The sequence below is a fragment of the Tachysurus fulvidraco genome, chromosome 24, assembly GCF_022655615.1.
Source record: "Tachysurus fulvidraco isolate hzauxx_2018 chromosome 24, HZAU_PFXX_2.0, whole genome shotgun sequence".
NCBI classification, from domain to species: Eukaryota; Metazoa; Chordata; class Actinopteri; order Siluriformes; family Bagridae; genus Tachysurus; species Tachysurus fulvidraco.
Genome location: NC_062541.1, coordinates 3,895,869 through 3,910,634, shown reverse-complemented (window position 1 = coordinate 3,910,634; position 14,766 = coordinate 3,895,869). Strand labels below are relative to the sequence as shown.

General features: G+C 37.5%; 1 protein-coding gene across 1 annotated transcript in view; it reads right to left on the bottom strand.

The window, feature by feature from the left end:
• Positions 1-14,766, bottom strand: part of LOC113652919 (adhesion G protein-coupled receptor E2) — a 57,513-nt gene that overhangs the window by 11,088 nt on the left and 31,659 nt on the right. Inside the window, exon 15 of the mRNA XM_047807713.1 lies at positions 1-85. This exon is cut by the window's left edge and continues 68 nt beyond it. Coding sequence (XP_047663669.1) covers positions 1-85 — 85 coding nt within the window. The remainder of the gene's footprint in view (positions 86-14,766) is intronic.

Here is a 14,766-nt window from a genome sequence, read left to right as displayed (position 1 = left end):
CATGAACAGTGATAGGAACCGATGCTGTTAACACAAACAGCATTAGGGCCACAGATGGATTTATTCTCCTTACACTCGTTGATGTCTAAGAGAAAAGAACAAGTACAGAGGTTCAGGTTTAACCTGAGTGCACTGTTAATACATGAACAAACACATGTGAATATTACAGACACACTGACCTTGGCATGGTCCACCTTTATCTATAGTGAAGTTCAATGATTTCGCCTTGTAGCCCTGTTCACACTGACAGTAGTAGCTACCCAATGTGTTGTAACAAACTGCATTGTTACCACATCTTTCTTCTTTTCCTTCTTCACATTCATCCTCATCTGTGTTATAGGATGGAAATCACATATGAAAAATAAACACATTCATTACAGGATGAAAAAACTGACAAATATAATCTTAAGAAATTTCAGAATCATGTAAACACTCATTTATTCAGTATTATTTCGAATTTGCAAAACAAAAACTAATCTGCAGAACAGAAACGTTTCAAAGAGGTTAAAAAACAACAAGAAACACGATAAATAAATTTGATTCTTCTGATTTCACACAGATCCAGTAATAAATCAGTTAATATAATGACAGCTCACAAAGTGACTAAACACGACATCAAGTTAGTCTTAAAGGGGATAAAACTGTTAAGGAAAATAATGCACATATCCTATTATGATGTATTATCTAATATATGTTACAGGTTTGTCCTTACCTTCAGAACCGTCTTTATTTTGTGCATATTCAGGACCACAGGTTACAGAAGCAGTCAGAAGAGCTGCAGGAAAAGAATGACCTTTAATTCAGTTAAAACTGGTACCTTAATTTATTATTATTATTATTATTATTATTATTATTATTATTATTATTATTATTATTATGTTATTGATATCTTTCACAGTTTTCATCATTTTTTCTGTAGTTTGTCAGATGTAGTTCATGTTTATGTCGTAGCACAATGTTTCAGTGTGATGTATTTTCCTCTCACTACGGCACGCACTTCCGTGATGTTCAGTGTTTTGCCGCCTCACATTACCTAGCCGTTTTTGTTAAATGTTGCTACGTCCTGTTTTTTTTACCTGAACTGAGGTTTTCACGCACCGTATAGATTCTGATTGGGTTTCGGTTTCAAAGCATCTAGCTGTAACATTCTAATGCTGCATCGTTGTAAGCATTGCAATTGTGAATTAACACTGTAAAAGTTGTACAAAATCTGCAGATTCAAGCGCAAGTAAAATGTTCCTCTACCCGAGGTTAAAAGTGAGGTTTAGAACCATGATACCCCAGGGTAAAGCTCAGTGTAGAAAGCCTATAGTGTGCACCTGAACCTGCCATTGAATTCCACCGACGTTGTGTGTCAATGCATTTCTGTTGGCGAAGCTCCTAGAGGCTTCTCATGTTATCCAATGGAAACAATTTGGATTAAAAGAACAAACAGAGCGATTAAACTGAATGTAAAAGTCTGGAAATCTTCAAGCGTACGTCTGTGATACTAATCATGCTGGACTCATACAGTATATCTACTAGACGTGTTTCACTGCTGACATGTAGCTGTGCAGTCTCGTTTGCATCACTAACGGGTTTAATCAGATGGCTTGACACAGGTCTTATCTCTAAGAGGGGAGATTAACTTCCAAGGAAAGAGTGTAAAGATAAAACAGTATAAATTAAATAGAAATAATACAACAACAATCCCTGAAAAACGTTTCTTCAAACCTTTGCAGTTCTGTACCACACAGTTTTGATTTCCTGTTATTTTGTTGTTGTTGTTGTTGTTGTTGTTTTGTTGTGTGTGTGTGTGTGTGTGTGTGTGTGTGTGTGTGTGTGTGTGTGTGTGTGTGTGTGTGTGTGTGTGTGTGTGTGTGTGTGTGTGTGTTTGTGTGTGTGTGTTTATGTGTGTGTTTGCAGTATGTGTGTGTGTGTGTGTGTGTGTGTGTGTGTGTGTGTGTGTGTGTGTGTGTGTGTGTGTGTGTGTGTTAGATAGATAGAGAGAGAGAGTCAGTGGACTGGGAATGAGGTGGCTGATGGTATGAAAGAGGAAATAGCAGAGAGGTAGATTAGGAATATGAATACACTTCTATTATTCCTGGAGCTGTACTGCGGAGACTCTGGGCACAAGATCACCACTTCCTCACGCCTGACCTGTGTTTTTTTGGAGAGTGGGGTGGGTTTTTTTGTCTGTTTCACAGATAAGCAAATCTTGTAGATCTTTTTCAGATTTCTATCCTGGCATGTGCACAAGCACAAATTTCTGTGGGATCAGTAAAAAAACACTTATCTCTCTCTATCTTTCTCTTACTGTTGCTGAGAAACATCCATCCGAGAAAGTAGAATGTCGCCGGAAATCGTGGTCATCAGCGTGTAGTGTTGCAGTGTCCCGACTCGTGTACATGATACACTGGTTCACTGACTACGGAGCGAGAGCTGACTGAGACGTATGTCACATTCACACTCATCTGATTAATGATCACACTCATCTATATTTATCTTCACAATACCCTCATGGTATAAATAAACTCTGAGCTCACACAGTCATGGTGAAGTGTATTGAAGATGAATAAGCCTTTATTTTGTTGCATATATATTACAGTAAAGTGAAACTCTTTCTTCATATATCCTAACTTTGGGGTCAGAGCACAGGGTCATCCATGATACAACACCCCTGGAACAGAAAGGGTTAAATGCCTTGCTTAGGGCCCGACAGTGGCAGCTTGGCAGTGTTGGGGCTTGAACCCTGATCCTCAACACAGAGTCTTAACCTGACACTTTTTTTTTAATCTCTCTGTCGTTTTGATTTCATTCTGGTTTGGTGATTTCTTTCTAGTCCAGTTCATGTTGTCTGCTTGTCGGACCCCTTGTCTGTTTTTGACACGTTTTTAAAAAAAAAATTCACGTGAATCAACTGATTAGGTAGATTTTTAAATGAATTTATTAAACCTATGTGTGTGTGTTTAAATAAGATGTGTGATTAAAAAAAGAAAGGATACTGTACACACCACCCACACACAATTAGTAGCAGGTCTGTGATCGGTTATAAGACTTACTGAAGTGCACAGCAGCCCTTTTTACTGAAAACACACAGACCACAGTGGAGCTGCACACTGCCCAAGTCCCTCACACAACACCACAAAAGGGCCTCGGTTCCTGCGTCATTGGTGTTTTCCATGGTTCCATGTTTTCCACATTTTTGCTCGGGTGTAATTTGAGAATAAAGTTCTAAAAATTCTCACACGCTCCTTTTTATCCGGGCTGAAAGCTGGAGTCGTCAAAACGTTTCATCTTAGAGCCTTGGATCAACTTCTACAGTTTCACATTACGTCAGATTCTTTTATTTTGTGTCTCTTTTGATCATCTAAAGAAAAAAAAGTCTAAATACGCACTTTAGCACAACATGTTTATTGTTCTCATGCTACATGCAGGGACGGCAACACGTGGCGTTGTGTGATCAAGAGTGATTACTGGCTTTATTTATTAAAGAACAAAACATCATATTTAATGTTGTGGAACCAAGTACAGCATCTGTAAAGAGATGATCTCAGCAGTGTGTTGTATATCGGGGATAAAACACTGCCGTTTTAAGAATATAACAATACTAACTTCTCTCTATTTCGTCGTTTAACAAATACGGCTCGACTGGATGCTTTCTCTAGGATTTTTCCCCTCAAACAGAACAGCGTTTCCTGAGTTGACGTCACCCTCCTGCAGTCCTGTAGGACACCGAGCGATAAATGCACCTTGATTTCCTGTGGCTCTGTTTCCTGGTCTAACAACACTCCAGTCTTCCAACAAGCTTCACCATACACTCTTTGCCTCGCAGCTGTTTCTTTTCCCTCTATCACTTCTTTCCCAGCTGTTCTGCTGAATTCTCCTGAGAAACCTGCATTGTCATTCTCCCGTGATGTCATACCAAGGCCCTCTGTGTGTGTGTGTGTGTGTGTGTGTGTGTGTGTGTGTGTGTGTGTGTGTGTGAGAGAGAGAGAGAGAAAGAGAGAAACAGTGGTAGAAGTAAGGGATGCATTAAAAGCACCACTTATCACTCAGATGTTTTTCACACTTTGAGCTCATATCAGATTCTTTCTACAGTCCCCTCATGCGTAAAACCACAGATGTTGGATCTGGATAGACATCTGCTGAAACGTTTTTATTTTTTATTTTTTGTGCTTTCTGTGGCAAATAAATAGTCTGAGGATTTTTCTGAAACACACTATTCCACAGTATACAGTACATGCTGAGGTCTCAATTCTGATTGGTCGGAAGCTGTTATCATAGTGAACTTTCTGTTGCGTACCAGCAGCTCTGACAACACCGCCTTGACACCAGATTTATATTCATGCGCTGCTTGTATGTGTTTTTATTTCCATAGCAACAACTTAACCCTGGGCTGTGTATCACAGTCGCTTTGCAAAATTTGATAACAAGTCTAACAAACAACTTGTTTTTATTAAATAATTATTATATTAATGTTATATTAATAATTATATACTGTGTATATATAATTGTTATATTAATTATTTACATTAATGGAAGGTTTATGTTTATCTGTTGTTGTTTTTTTTTTTGGTCATATAAACTTTAGGAGCAAGTGTTATAAAAAATTATGTAAAAAAAAAACTTTACGTTGTTTAAAAGTACACTGTGTTCTTTCTGTTCTTTTTTCAAGACTTTAATAATAGTTGACAGTTCTCTTCTTTTTTGCTGTGGAAAAAAGAAGAGAACACTCTGGGAACTGCTGTTATAGAAAAACTTACTTTCATCACACCGCTGTTGATTATACCACAGTACAACATCAAGACATGGATTTTGAAATGTCCTGCAGAGACGGATTTACTGTGGTCTGAACTATCACGCCTCACCACGCTACACCTGTGACATTTACGTACCATAAGCTGTTGCATAGTTTCTGACAGGAAAGACGTACTGTTACAACACTTCCAAACTGTCACCACTGCCATGGAAACACAACACAGAAGTAGATGATTGAGACTCACCCAGAAACATCAGGCACCTCATGGTGAGGAGAAAGAATCCGATCCAAAGTGAACACGCTGACAACTGGATGCTGATTAAACCCTGCTCTCGACCATTAAATCAAAGGTTAACCAGATCACTGTGTGTGTGTCTGTGTCTTTCTGTTTCTAAACCACTGCCTTGATAAGACAAACACACAAACACACAAATGAAAATGACTCGTCTCAACCACTGATGTCTCAAGCTCAGTTCTGAAATGACAAGAGGAGGGTTTCATTGTAGTGAAAGCTGACTGAGTCCTGCCCCTTTGGAGGTGGGGGAACTCTACAAGGCAGATGGGAGCGTAATGGTGTGATTTTTCCACAGCTATAAAACTAAAAGGGCTGAAAATACGCACAGAACGCATTGGGTGACAGGTCCTGACGTTATTAGAGTGCAGAGCTTTCTCATTTCTCTCTCACAGCGCATATACGTATCTCTATCTATCATCAACAAATGAAAAGTAAATTCAGAGTAAATTTGGGTTTAACGGAATTGCACATTTATAATTCTTCTTCTTCTTCTTCTTCTTCTTCTTCTTCTTCTTCTTCTTCTTCTTCTTCTTCTTCTTCTACTACTACTATTATTATTCTTATTAATATTATAACTCATTTTTTTTTTTACAATATTTTTACCTTTGTTCAGTGAACAGATCCGTTTCTTTCTCACACTTTATATTAATCATTTAATCGTAACTCATTAATCATGATTCAAAATGATTAATAAATAAATCATTGATTGAGCTTTCACACACTGTTCCGGTGTGTAGTGGAGTTTAGTGACATGTAGAGATGTGAGAATTAGTGCTTATTAGCTTCTACTAGCCACAATGTTTACCATGTTTTTTAATATAACTATATAAATATGGATCAACTGAGATCTGACCAATAAACATCATTTTCATCAACTGAAGCCCAAAAATGTTTCCGGTCAGCTTGTACACTGTGTTAGTGCTGATAATTAATTAACCATCTAAACAGTGTCTTTTTACATAACCTCACAATTGATCATAGCAAAAGCATAATTTATGATATTTAGCAGAAGCATTGCCACATATTTTCCCAACATTCTGAATCTAAATGAAGCTAGATAAGAAAAATGTTCTTAAATAATCTTCACAAATTAGCAGCTAACATGAAGTATGAACATTTGTTTAACACTTTTCAAAAAATTATCAATATATTGCAGGTAGTTACAGTAACACCATACTGAATTTTGTTCCAAAGTCCAATGTTTCACATTTGTTAGCCTGATTTTTATTTTATACCTCACCTTTTTTTTTTTCACCTCACTCCATAAGTAATAGGACTAGGATACATGTGCATGTCATTTGTGTATTCATGTTCAATTCTACTATGCTGCTTCATGCTACATTTGTGCCTATAAATAGCTTCAACGAACCTTGTTCTAATACATTTGGCCAGAAGCTCAACTAAACTTTTACAATGATCTGCGCATGTTGCTATCTTGTCACTTTTATACCAGTATTTATATAAGTGCTTAGTTAAGAAATTGAAGTTGTTACTTGCTGGTTAACCATATGCACGTAGTAGAGGAAGTGCTTTTTTGTAGCTTTTTTTTTTCTCAGGTTTTTTTTTCCTCCCACACTTCAACATGGGGACAAAATGTTCTTTCTAAAGAAGGTTCTACTTCTTATTTTTGATGAATACATTGTATAAAATATACAGTTGTTTGACTGTAAATCTTCGTGTGTGTGTGTGTGTGTGTGTGTGTGTGTGTGTGTGTGTGTGTGTGTGTGTGTGTGTGTGTGTGTGTGTGTGTGTGTGTGTGTGTGTGTGAGAGAGATAGAGAGAGAGAGTGCCTTTTTTTTAATGCACTATATTATATTAAAGATTAAATGTGGCCATAGAGTGTTATTCAGTCAGAAGAATAAGTAAAAAGTCCCAGTTTTCCTAACAATAGCAATATGTTGTCCATAAGGGACATGGTGACATGGTGTGACTAGATATATTGTCTTAGTGATTGCCGCTTGGCTGTTATGCTGAGGTTGTGTGCCACTAAATTTATTTGTTTTATGTTACAATGGGGCGACCCGTAAAAGACCCGAGTTCTGACCAAGGACAAACAGCGGCTGATGACTAATGCTATTCATTTATATATATATCTGAGGTGAACAATCAAGTTTTACATTTTTAAAACCCACAACAACAAATCCGAATCCAGACAGAGATACTCGTATATATAGATAGGTCTATAGTGTGCAACGGTGATGTTGAACAGATCACTGTTTCAGCTTTAGATTTATTTGTTGACATAATCGCCATAGAATCATGCTTGTTAAGCGAATGGTTAACCACCTTAGCTGTATTCTTGGAAATATCAGCATCCTGTGTCGTAAAAGAGAGTAGAATTTGCATACATAGCGCTTTATTTTCCACTATGTTTGTAAAGGTCCTGTGTGGCAGCAGGGGATAGCTGATCAGTGGGGGTATGTGGCAGTGGGGGCATGGCTGAGTGGTGTGTTGTGAATGGAGGTTCCAGGGGAACAAGTGGTACAGTAGGCTTTATACACCTGTGATTAATTTCACTAACAATGTGTTTGAAACAGTGGTTGCCTTCTAAGTGATGTAGCATTGAGGAAGACATTGACTGCATGGTGTTAGAACAGTTTATCCTGCACCTGCCTGGGTCCAGTGTCATTGGCCAGAGTCACTGGAGGAGGTTGTCTGGCTGTCTAAGGACCATTTGGCAACAAACCAAGAGGCAGACTGTCCCTCTTTCTTGGCTGTCTCCCCGGCCTGAGTGAGGGTGGTGGTATGTGGCAGTGAAAGTGTGGCTAAGTAGGAGGTTGTGAATGAAGAGTGGGGTCCAGGGGAACAAGTGGTAAGCTTCAAACACCTGTGAGTAATTTAACTAATGATGTGTTTGCTCTCTCAAGCATGAGAGCTGGAGGGGATTCAAGGGCTGAGAGCGAGAGCTGTGAGGTGAGAGAGAGAGCTGAAAATGCAGAGCCATGTGTGAAATTTTGTCTGCCTTCCACTTCCTCATTACCGCAACACATCCTTGTAAAGATGCTTACATCGTGGTATTTCAGCTTTTCAAGTACAAAAAAACTTTCAGTATATGCTTTGAAACCACCAGTTTTAATTTTACAGTGAACCAATTTGTGCTGTCTTGAATTAATATTTAAATTTTGGAATTTTACATCTGAGAATTCAATCTTTTTCCATCTAACCTCTCTTTAATCCTGGTTTTTGTTTTATAGTAAACTTTAAGATAGGAATTAAGATCAATTTCAAAGCTTAAATTTTCTGAATTAAAAACTTATATCATCTGATTCTTGACATGTCTTATAATCTAATATTCATCTAATCCATCCAACATCTGGTTTCTCATGTTTATATCCATTAAAAACATAAAGTATTGAAAAACCTTAAACATTTTAACTGCTTTCAGATATCTTGGCTTCAAGGTGAATGTGTCCTGACTATAATGTCTTCTCAGTGTGATGATACTGCTTCCTTTCTTCTCTTCCTCTTAAAGTCCTTATATAGGGTTTAAAAATAACCAGAAGTGACACCACACCACTTCCTCCTAAAGCAGAAACCTCAAAACATCAACCAATAAAAGTCCAGTATTGAGTGTATTTCAATTTGAGTAACAATAACCACAGTGAGGTCTCCTCTATAATATATTTAGCCAAAGAAGTGGAAACCACTCAGCTTGTATGACACCATGTTCAAAAGCAGGTAAATAAAGTAATTTAAACAAAGAAGCACACACCAGACACACCCACATGTCAGTGTAACTTCCTTACACTGACACCTGATTCAAATCTTTTCTTGAGTTCAGTAACCAAATGGGAATCTTTTTGGTTCAGGTTTTGTGAAATAACAGGTCGAATTGTCCTACATTGCTGTCATCATTGGTGGCTTTAAAAACAGACACACATATTTCACAAAAAACAGTGCAATTTTTTCCAACCCATCTTTTATTAATGCAATAAACTGATTGTAAGAAAATGTAACAAACCACATTAAAACCAAGGAAGAGGTCACTGAACAGACTCTCAATCATGGACAGTCCAGACAACCTGCTTCATGACCCTAATACAAAAATTGTTGCACACACACACACACACACACACACACACACACACACACACACACACACACACACACACACACACACACACACACACACACACACACACACACACACACATTTTGTTCATGAAATGAAAATAGAAGTAGACAGACTAACTATACACATTGTCCAATCAGAAAAGGAGATGATGAAAGTGTACACACATATGCACACACGCAAACACACGCAAACACACACACACACACACACACACACACACACACACACACACACACACACACACACACACACACACACACACACACACACTCAAGCTCAGGAAAGCCTGTTGATGGATTTACCTGCACTATTGTATGTGTCTCATTCTGTTTCCTTAATTCACTGTGTGCTGAATGATGAACAGATTAAACTTCCCTCTTCACAGTGTGCACTAAGGTCACACACACACACACACACACACACACACACACACACACACACACACACACACACACACACACACACACACACACACACACACATCCTTGTATTCATTTTATACTTGTTCTCTCTCTCTTTCTCTCTCTCTCTCTCTCTCTCTCTCTCTCTCTCTCTCTCTCTCTCTCTCTCTCTCTCTCTCTCTCTCTCTCTCTCTCTCTCTCTCGCTCTCTCTCTGTGGTTAACTAAAACATTCAGTCATTGTTTCTTCATGTACCCACAATTCACTATACTGTCCCTACTATACAAGACTGGATTACATTATTGTCTCAGAACTGCCCCTAAGCAAATTTCACCCTCTTTTCTGTTAAAACTGATAATAAACTAATATTCATCCTTAACTGTCTATCTGTCTGTTTTTATTACTCTACATCTGTTTGTCTGTCTATTTGTCTATCTATCCATATATATAGAGAAACATATAAACCTACACACAGCTATCTCTCTGTCTGTCTGTCTATATGTCTAGACCAGAAAAAGCTTTGTATACAAATTTGTATTTGTATTCAACACAAGCATATCAAGAGAAGGTAAAATTGTTAATCAGACCAGAATAATATTTTTTTACATGCCATATTGTTCATCATATGTGCAAATGATGTGTAAGACTTGTGAATTAGTGACCCAGCCAGTGATACATTATGATTAATCATTAGTAATTAATCATTAACAAATGACTGTATGTCTTAATATAGCGATATATCATCATGTTAGAGTGATATAACTTGTTTCTCAAGTTCGCTAGATCACTATATTTAATTCAAGAGGATCAGAAATGAATTGATATGTGTGAGTCTGAGTGTTCAGAACAATTTGTAGACAGCAATTTATATACTTCAGCCACACACACACACACACACACACACACACACACACACACACACACACACACACACACACACACACACACACACACACACACACACAGAACCATTTCCTCAATTCACTGTTCACAGAAACATCTTAGCATTTTGTACAGATGTCTTGTGACAGTATATCAATTAGATTGGACCAATAAAATGCTAAATGTTTTGCTGAATGGGTAACAAGATGGAAAGAATTGTTCCAAAAATGTGTCACAACAGCCACAAGCACACAGACTCAAAGAAAATTCAGGTGACTTTATTACCACACTGCATCTGCACAGCTGTAATTGTGAGGATTGTGCACTGAGCTTGTAAGCAGCAGAAAGAAGGTGTTACCCATAAGAGCAGATTATTTTCCACATGAACAATGGCTCAGTATTTGTTGTGTGATGTTACAGAGGAAGCAGCTATGTGCATTAGTTACTTTTCATAGTAGAGATGAACACAAGCTTATAGCACAATAGCACAATAGCACAAATTAGATGCAGGGCCCTCAAGATTTGAAAACAAAAAAAAATTATTTAAAAAAATTTTTAAATATTGCACTCCCTATTGTGAAAAATATATGTATTTATACCTAAATAATTGTGTAAGTAGAAAAAAAAACGCAAAAACTGCATTTAGAAACAGCTGAGTTCCCCCTCCCCTTCCTCACAGTGGTTTGACCCACTTTTATTATTTTTTATGATAGTTTTACTTTCTACAAAGAAAAACTTTGAAAATAATCATAATGACGCGTCTCCGTGCTACAATAATAATCTTTATAAGTACAATTAGACTATTATTTGTGTGTCCTTCCTTCAAAAATTGCTCATGAGAAATTTTATATTTATTGTCCACCCCTACTGTTAAATTAAAACAAAAATTTCCATGTTTTCTTGTCGGTCGAGATCAACATTGATGATTCAAAGTGCTTTGATCAGGTCACCAATCTAAAGAATTTCATTGAGAGAAGTAACAGTGATGCAGACTTCAGTGATCTACAAGCACACCAGAGGTGGACCAAATTCTTTGAAAGATCCAAAAGTGTTGATTTTCATTCAGAGCTGCTTAAGATGGCACAGTTTTTTTGCCATACCTGCTCACAATGCAAATGTTGAGCGTATCTTTTCACTGATGCAAGCCCAGTGGACCAAGGAAAGGAATCGCTTGTCTGTTGATTCACTAAAGGGGATTCTGTGCACTCAGTACAATTACAAGAACATGACCTGCAAAGACTTCCATTCTTACTTAATGAGTAATCGTAGAATTAAGCCTTAAATGTTATATGAATATGGGACCTGGAGCTGACTGTCTTTTGTTGCTTATAATAAATTGGAATGTTGATAACACATAAGCAGTCTTTAATAATATTCTCAATTACATGTAGATGCATATTTTCTGTATTAGTGAGTGTGGTGGTGCCTATGGAGTGTCGCTCTAGGATGGGTGCTTATGAGGCTGGGAGGGGGGAAAAAATCACAGTACTGTATACTCACTACAAAAAACTAGACTACAAAACTAGTCATGATTAAGGACAATGTCCCGTCCAGAGACAAGCTGTTTCGTGTTGAGGTTTTGTTCAAACCGACCATCGAAAATAACCTCGCTATTGTTTTTTTTTCATTGGTTGTTGCGTTAAATCTTACCCAGATAGTGCCATTTTCTGATTGGCTGTTGTGTAGCCTTTTTTTTTTTTTGATTGGCTGATAAGTGTCAGGCTCGACTAAGAGCTCCAGGGGAGACACCGGGAAACAGCTTGATGCGCAGAAGGTTTTTCGAAATTGACTAAAATAATGCAAATTGGCAATCGGTAAAAATCCTATTATTTTAAAACGTAATTCACTTTTTACATCTATAATATTATAATTAATGCATTCTTTCATATATGTTGATTAACTTAAACAGGACCTTGTACATCCATGCTCCACATAATCTAAATCTAATAATAATTGGATGAAAAATGTTGTTTATTATATGGTGGCATATTTTTGGAAGGAGTCGACAGTGTCGGTTTTTATTAATGAGTTTTTTTAACAGTGAAAAATGCAGAAAGAAAGAAAGAAGGAAGGAAAGAAAGAAGGAAGGAAAGAAGAAAGGAAAGAAAAAGAATTATTTTATTTAACAATTAAATAAAATTACATTTAAAATAATAAATAAATAAATAACAAACAAACATGAGGTTTTGTCACAGGAAAATTTTCATGACAAAGTAATTACAGTTTTTTCAATCGCTAACAAGCGCTTACCTATACTTAAGATAATTTTTCTAAACTCTTAATACAGACTTACACCTACAAAACACAATTGGCCAAATTGATCATTTTCCTCTCAAAAACACATTTTGTTAAATATATACTAACTCTCCATTTCAAAACAGAACACATCTTTCTCTGCACACACTAACTTTACCGAAAGACTGGAAATCTGACTCAAAATGAAATTATTCTGTCAAAGAATAACACTTGTTTTCACTTCACAAGGTATATGCAGTCAATCAAAGTACACCAGGTTTCAAAATACTGGCTATTGTTGACATTAGAAAAGCTGCATAGACTTTTATGTTTCAGGTAACATGCAATCCACCTTTTACACAAAATGTCTTAGTTGGGAACGGTATGTCCACATGTACAGTAATGTTCACATTCAAACGTATTCCAGTAAAAAGCGAATCGGTTATTTTTTTCTTTACTGTTTATTGAGGTTCAGTAGAAACACAATATAATAGAAGAGAAAAAGTTTTACAGTATTGCTTACAGTGAACAAAATATCATATATAAGAGGATTCTGAAAAACAAAAAACAAAACAACAAAAAGCCCAGATAAGAAGGGGGGGACTAAAAATAGCACAAAATTAATGTATCCTAATCCCTGCGATCTTCAGGGTCAGTCCACATGTTTTCGTCAACATCACATCTGATATCATCCAAGGCCATGCACCTGGGATAAAACCGCTTGGTATGTTGGATGCACCCTTGGCAATCTTGAACTGTGATGTCCCTGCAGCCAGCATCCATGGCTTCAAGGAGGGACATCTGGTCATGTGGCTGATGGTCATAAACCTTCCACCATGCAGAAAAAAAATGCAATACTTACCTGTTGGTTTGTTGAAAGATGCGAGTAATGGAGGCAACCTTTGACCGCCTCAAATTGGGTTGCACTCTTTCAGCAGCCTCTCTTAGTGAGAGACCGTGGTTGATTACATGGTCAATGATAGTGGCACGAATTTCATCACTGACTACTGTTCTTGCAGCCTTTGGAATGCCACCACACATTCTTACACCTCTACCTTGCCCTCTCCTTGGGCCTGCACCTCTTACTGCACTTCTTACTGAACCTCTCACTGCACCTGCACCTCCTACTGCACCTCTCACTGCACCTGCACCTCCTACTGCACCTCTCACTGCACCTGCACCTCCTACTGCACCTCTCACTGCACCTCTTACTGCACCTCTCACTGCACCTCTCACTGCACCTCTCCCTGGCCCTGCATCTGTCACTGGAGCTGGTCTTCTCCCTGGGCCCCTTGCTCTTCCTCTTCCATGTCCAGACATTACAGTGTTTGTCTTTTTCTGTTTCTAAAAACATCATTCATCAAAGTCCTCATTTTATAGTAATAGAAAAACATAACCTCTGCCACTGAGTCTAAGCCAGACTGGAATCAGCTGTGGTTGGCCCAATTCACCCAGCATAAATCAGCTGTGTGACAATTACTCAATTGTCTGTTTATTATCAGCTGAGATATATTGTTTTTGAACTGATATCATTGCAGAAGCAGAGGTTTATATACCGTATCTAAGGTTTGGAATATTGTTGTTGCTATTGTGGGATGTTGTGTGTTAACATTCATGAATACTACAAAAAAAATCCATAATTTTTTTGGGAGGTATATCTTGTCTGTTAAGAAAATGTAAGCATTGTGGAAATGTGTTCACTGGTTGCATATTGTGTGAAAACGACATGAAATGTGTGAATGCTATGGCCACAAAAGACTGATGCTGTGCTAATTGTGTTTAGAGTTTTGAAAATGTGACAACTGTTTGGACAAACACTTGTTAGCGACTGAAAAAAACTGTAAGACTTTGGATTTAAACTCAGTGACCTGAAGGTTTTTTTAGTTTGTCACTCAGCTTCTCAGGAAATACAGAAGAAAGCTGAATGCTTATTTTATCTGCTTTTGTCGACATCTTGTGTTTACATACGGTACTGCACATATTAGCTCTTGAATTTTGTATTGTGGTTGGTCAGAAAATGTGGAGTAGTTGTCTGATAGTAGAGCAGCTTTATTTTGTCACAGGTTGATATTAATGCGTTTGATTTAACACACTGTTTCTGTGGTGTAAATAAGGGGTAAATAAATTGTTGAATTGTA